Source organism: Cetorhinus maximus, chromosome 13, assembly GCF_964194155.1.
Source record: "Cetorhinus maximus chromosome 13, sCetMax3.hap1.1, whole genome shotgun sequence".
Lineage (NCBI taxonomy): Eukaryota > Metazoa > Chordata > Chondrichthyes > Lamniformes > Cetorhinidae > Cetorhinus > Cetorhinus maximus.
Window position 1 is genome coordinate 110,777,387 of NC_135891.1, and position 6,000 is coordinate 110,783,386.

A 6,000-nucleotide genomic window follows, 5' to 3' on the forward strand; every position below is an offset into this window, starting at 1 on the left:
CACACACCATGCACACAGACACACATACACACACACACCACACACCACGCGTGCACATACATACACACGGACACACACACACACTCACACACACGGACGGACACACACACAGCACTCACGCACACACACACACACGGACACACACACACTGCAGGCCTAGCAAAACAAAATTTATGTTTTAACATCAGAAGCCACTTAGTGTCATTGAAAGTTAATGGAATTGTTCAGCCAGTGTGGCCACTCTCAAAAGATGGAGAATGTGAAAGTAATGGCTCAATTATGTAGCACTCCTGCTAGCAGTGGCTTCCATGTCATTAGCTACACAGTAGTATAAATCAAATATTGCTATTTCAGAGACCCACATCACAAGCTGTCCTTCCTAAGCTCTCTGGAGGTATCAGTAATACAACCAGAAGATCTAAATGCAGTTCCTAGTCATTTTTTCTAGCCCTTCAGCACCCGTCTCTCCCATAGCCAGGAGACAGTATGGTAACCATAAGAGAAAACCACAAGTTAGGACCATCCTGATGCCTCAGAGAAGGCCACACTGACAGTGGAGGGCGGGGGTGGGGGGGAGAGAGGAGGAGGTGGGGTGTGGGGTGGAGCTGTGGGATGGGCTGTAGTTACGCCAAGTCCCCCTTATTTATTGTCAAAACTTCCAGTCCATTTGGGAGTTAGTGCATGTGACAGAGGAAATTACATCATGTGTTGTCATTCCCACAGTTTTTCCCATAGACACTTGTCCCAAGAGATATCTGTGCATCTTCGATCTCCATCATTGTTAAGGACATTAGGGACATTAACATTTTTGAAGGTCATGATTTCCCTAATGGGTCATAATTGGATCGATTGGTGATTGTTGCACAGATGGTGGCTTCCTAGGAACAAGGGGCCATTTTGTGCTCTTTGTGTTTCTGTGATCTGATATCGTTATGCTGTTATTGGGTCCCACAATGAGCTGTTCGGCAGGCAGCCAAACTATGCCATTAATGTTGTGGGTACCCAACCAATCCATGCAAATGCCCCTGACCCTGGAATGTGGGGCGGAGTGACAGATAGAACCTGTGGACAAAAAAATCTTCTGCCCCATTCTAGATCTTCCCACGTTTGACCCCTCTGCCTCTGAGCCTTAGAGACCAGTCATTATAGACTCTGAATGAACTGAATGCTCAATTGGCCTCAGTGTTAATGAGTTAAGGAAGCAAAAAGAATAGCTACAGAGGAACTCCTACTGAGGGTGCATATGTATGGAAGCCAGGTGAGGAGAGAATCAGGCCTAGCTGTAATATCCTCCATGGACAGACAGTCATGCTCACTGTCAAAGTCCCACGTGTGAACAATAACAGGGTGTGAGAAGATGACTGGTGCTCGTAGAACCTTACCCCGGTGAAATGCCTTCAAGGAAGGGAGGGGAGAAAACTGGAGAAAAAAAAGTAGTCAAATCAAATCAGAAGTTATAAATCTCATACATGTACAGTTACTTATCTATTGCAACCAATATTATGGATACAACATGCATCCTCCCACCTTCCACCATACATACACCAATTAAGATACACTTTTCACCAACTTAATGTACATACTTTCTTATATTCCCAGGACAGTGACAAAGCAAATAACAATGGGAATCTTTGTAGAGATGCAACAGCTTCTCTACTTCATTGTGTGTGATAAGATCACTCCTGAGAGCAACTGCATTGACTGCCTGACTTCTTCTACATAACCCATCGAAAGAACCACAACCTGGGCAATTTGTGCACAATCTGTTCCCTCACTTCTTTAGTGCCAATGGTTTTAGACTTGGGTCTGGTTTTCAACATGCAAATGGGTTAAACTTTGAACAAAAATCTTCAGCTCATCACAGGACCAAGTAACAAAATCCTCACCTTCATATCCGAGGTCTCTGTCTCCAACTTAGACAGATGACAGGAGTTGTCCTCCAACTCTCGGCGTAGGTGAGAGTTCTCTTTTCTAAGTGCCTCAACCTGCTTCACCAAATGATCATAGGAAGATGTAGACCCAGACATCCTGAGTTCTTCCAAAACCTACACAAAAAAATTGTTTGAATATTAGTTTCGAAGCAAGAGGTTTGGGTGAAAGGAAAGTCAGTCATGATACAGGCGGTTTGGGGTGATTGCAAGAACGTAAAACGTTAGGAACAAAGCGTGGCATTCAATTCATATTTCACCCTATAGTTAAAGTTCATGAGTTAAAGACTTGACTGCAGTGAGTTGGTTTTGGGCCCTTTGGGCCTAACGCATCCCTTGCCCTTTCTCTCTAGAAAGTATTGACTGATGTGATGGTGGAATTCAACGTGCCTTCTGCTATCTGGCCCAAGTGACATTTGCTGCAAGTAAGATTTTTCATTGGGTGACAATCAACTATTCCCCATGGTGGAGATCATAAACAAGGCTAATTCTAATCGCATTCAGCATCCACAATTCCAGGTCTCTATGGACTGCAGGAATGCTATGAGGAGTGGAAAGCTTGAATGATTTTTTTTTTAACCCACCTAGCCTGAGGATATTTCAGTTCTTTGCTCTCCCGGTCTCTCAGGGGACTCGGAACAGGTTACAATACCACCCAGGCTGTGCCTCTACCCACTGATTCACCGACACAAATATAATTTACAGTTGGATGGAGGTAGACTTTAGATTTTAAGTGTGACATTGCCAACCCATATTTTTTCAAAACACAAGTTATTCTGAAAACATACGATTATGCGACAGTGCAGGTTTAAAGGAATAGCTCAATCTCAAATGACATTTGAGGCATTGATTGTCAGAAAAAAGAACTCTTATCCAATTGTAACGTGCATCAAATCAGCAGAAAGACAGGAATGGCCCCTTCAACATTCCTAGCACTGGGATGGACACACTCAACACATCATCTATACACATGTCAACTGCTGACTCTTAGCAGTTGATCACTTTGGGATCTCTGGCTTCCTCTTACTCTAGCCTTTTATATATCCCCTACTTCCTTCACCCTGCCAATGACGGCTGTGCCTTCAGCCATCTAGGGCCTAAGCTCTGGAGTTCCCTTCCAAACCATTTTGCTTCTCCACCCTTTAAGAAACTCCTTAAAACCTACCTCTTTGGTCACCTGTCCTATTGTCTCCTCTTCAGGCTCAGTTTAAATTTCTGACCGAACGCAAGGAATTTGGAGCAGAGAAGCAGGCTCTTCTGTCCAGCTACTCTGTGCTGGTGCAAATCCTCCACAGGGATCTTCTCCCATTCCATCTACTCTACCCCAGCCTTTCAGCGTATCTGTCACTTCCTTATTCTCTCATGCTGCTGTGATGCATTTTGAGAACTTTTACTATGTTAAAGGTGCTATATAAATGCAAGCTGTCGATCTTTTTGTAATTCCTATTTGTATTATAATTCCTTTAAAAGTTCAGTCAGGGAATATGTGTAGGCATTGCTACAACTACGTAGCAGGTCAGTTAACATCCATAAATAAAAAAAAGTTAACATTTCAACTGTAGAACTTCGGTCCTCTGAACTTTGGTCTGTACCCAGAGTGCACCAAAGCCACTCTGACACAACCAAATAACTGAGTGGCCCAGGTCATACCCCGGATGTACCCCAGAAGATGTGCTGGAGGCCCCACCCCCGCCATCCCCAGATGCCCCCAGGCAAGGACAGCACAGGAATTGTCCGGTAAGTTTGAACTTCCAATGGACAATTCCCCTGCGTCTGGAACTCTGATTTAAATAGGAGACTTTAGGTGCTTCTGACTCTCTTAGCATAATGGCTACCCGGGAAAAGTTAGAAGGGTTAAAACTAGTTCTAATACTTGGGTAGCTATGCTACTGAACCCCCTTGATCCCCCACTGGAGCCCCTGACTACAACCCCCGTGATCCCCCAGCTACACCCCATAGCCCCCCACCCCCCGACTACCCACCCACCCTCTGATTACCCAGGACTAACCCCCTAACACCCCCCCACCCCCCTGACTACCCCCCAATCTCCCAACTAACTCACCCAACACCCCCAACCCCTGACTACCTCCCCGACCACCGAACTACCCTCCAAACTCCAGAATAACCCCCACCCCCTGACTACCCCGACCCTCTGACTTCCCTCCTGATCCCCCCAACCCCCCGAATACCTTCCTGACACCCCCACCGCTCCCCGACTACCCTCCTCAACCACCTGACAACCCATGAAATCCCCTTACCCCACTCTCCCACCCCTCCCCAACCCATCCTAACCACTTGCCTTACGCACTTACCTTCTCTCCTGTCAAAGTAGCTGGGACATTTAAACTTACCGGCTTATGGCAGCTAGTGCTGTTAAAATGGGGGCTTCCCTTAACACTCCTGCACTGAACTGAAGACTTCCCGGTGCAGCTACACTGCACATTTCTCATCAGGGCCAGGTTGCAAGTCCGGGCAAGAAATGTGCAGCTCCAGACTAAAGTAGATCTCAAAGGAGCAGATTGGCAAACCAACAGTTATTGCCGCTCCACGGAATATTCAGCCCAATATGTTTCCCGAAGAAGAATCATATTTAACTTGAAACATTAACTCTGTTTCTCTCTCCACAGATGCTGCCAAAACTGCTGAGTATTTCCAGCACTTTCCATTTATTTTTCCAGATTTGCATCATCCGCAGTATTTCGTTTTTATTTAACTGAAGATGTGTTTCCTTGCTGAATGGTGGGGAAAAAAAAAGCTCTGTCTAGACTTTGCTACAAATCCCTCGAATCCCACCTCCCTGTCTTGGCACAAATGCACGAAAATAAATGTGTGATGGAATTAAGGAGAAAAAACACCATTCCCACAAATAAGATATAGAACAAATATACCACGAGACATCCCAATCTCCTACTTTATAAAACTCATAAATAGTATGCAAATGACTGAGCATTTAATGAATTCAACCTGACAATATATAATCTGTGGACTTTAATAGAAAGTGCAGAATGCAGTAGACCTTTCAGTTCTATTCTGTGAATTCAGGAGAACAGCATTTTGCAAAATATTTTTTTATTCGTTCATGGGACGTGGGCAGTGCTGGCTGGGTCAGCATTTATTGCCCATCCTAAGTTGCCCTTGAGAAGGTGATAGTGTTCTGCCTTCTTGAACCGCCGCAGTCCATGTGGTGTAGGTACACCCACAGTGCTGTTAGGAATGGAGTTCCAGGATTTTGACCCAACGACAGTGAAAGAACAGCGATATAGTTCCCAAGTCAGGATGATGTGTGATTTGGAGGGGAACTTGCAAGTGGTGGTGTTCCCATCTGTCTGCTGCCCTCGTCCTTCTAAATGGTAAAGATTGTGGATTTGGAAGGAGCCTTGGTGAATTCCTGCAGTGCATCTTGTAGAATGGTACACACTGCTGCTAATGTGCATTGGTGGTGGAAGGACTGAATGTTTATTGTGCTGGATGGGGTGCCAATCAAGCGAACTGCTTTGTCCTGAATGGTGTCGAGCCTTTTGAGTTTGTTGGAGCTACACTGGATGAGTCCAGGCAAGTGGAGAGTATTCCATCACACTCTTGACTTGTGCTTTATAGATGTTGGAAAGGCTTTGGGGAGTCAGGAGGTGAGTAACTCTCCACAGAATTCCCAGTGTTTGACCTGCTCTTGTAGCCACAGTATGTACATGCTCGTTCAGTTCAGTTGTGTGGTTGTGCAATCCTTTTATTCTTTTATATTTTATTTTAACTTTAAGGATTTTCCATAACTATGTTATAAATTATGATTACTTGTTTTATTTATATTGTCATCACAAATCACACCTGCCACCATGATGATTTTTCAATAAACCAATTATCGATTTATCGATCTCCATTAGCCTAGCTTTTGTCTTCACAGATTCTGATGGTCCAGCTGTGTATTTCCAACATTTCTGCTATTTCTTTCAGACTTCCCACATTTTCTTAAAATGAATCTTACTATAAAAAAAAAGGAGGAAGGGAAACATGCCCGAAGAAGAAAATTAGAAAAAATACTTTGTAATGACTCGATTGAATGGACAGGTTTCAACAA

At 44.4% G+C, this 6,000-nt stretch overlaps 1 protein-coding gene across 1 annotated transcript in view; it reads right to left on the reverse strand.

Moving 5' to 3' along the window:
• apc2 (APC regulator of WNT signaling pathway 2) overlaps nt 1–4,349 on the reverse strand; it is a 116,860-nt gene extending 112,511 nt beyond the window's left edge. Inside the window, exons 1-2 of the mRNA XM_078556023.1 lie at nt 4,241–4,349; nt 1,887–2,045 (exon numbers count right to left, since the gene is read on the reverse strand). Of these exons, the coding sequence (XP_078412149.1) occupies nt 1,887–2,027 (141 nt within the window). The 5' untranslated portion in view covers nt 2,028–2,045; nt 4,241–4,349. The remainder of the gene's footprint in view (nt 1–1,886; nt 2,046–4,240) is intronic.
• Between the last annotated feature and the right edge of the window lie 1,651 nt (nt 4,350–6,000).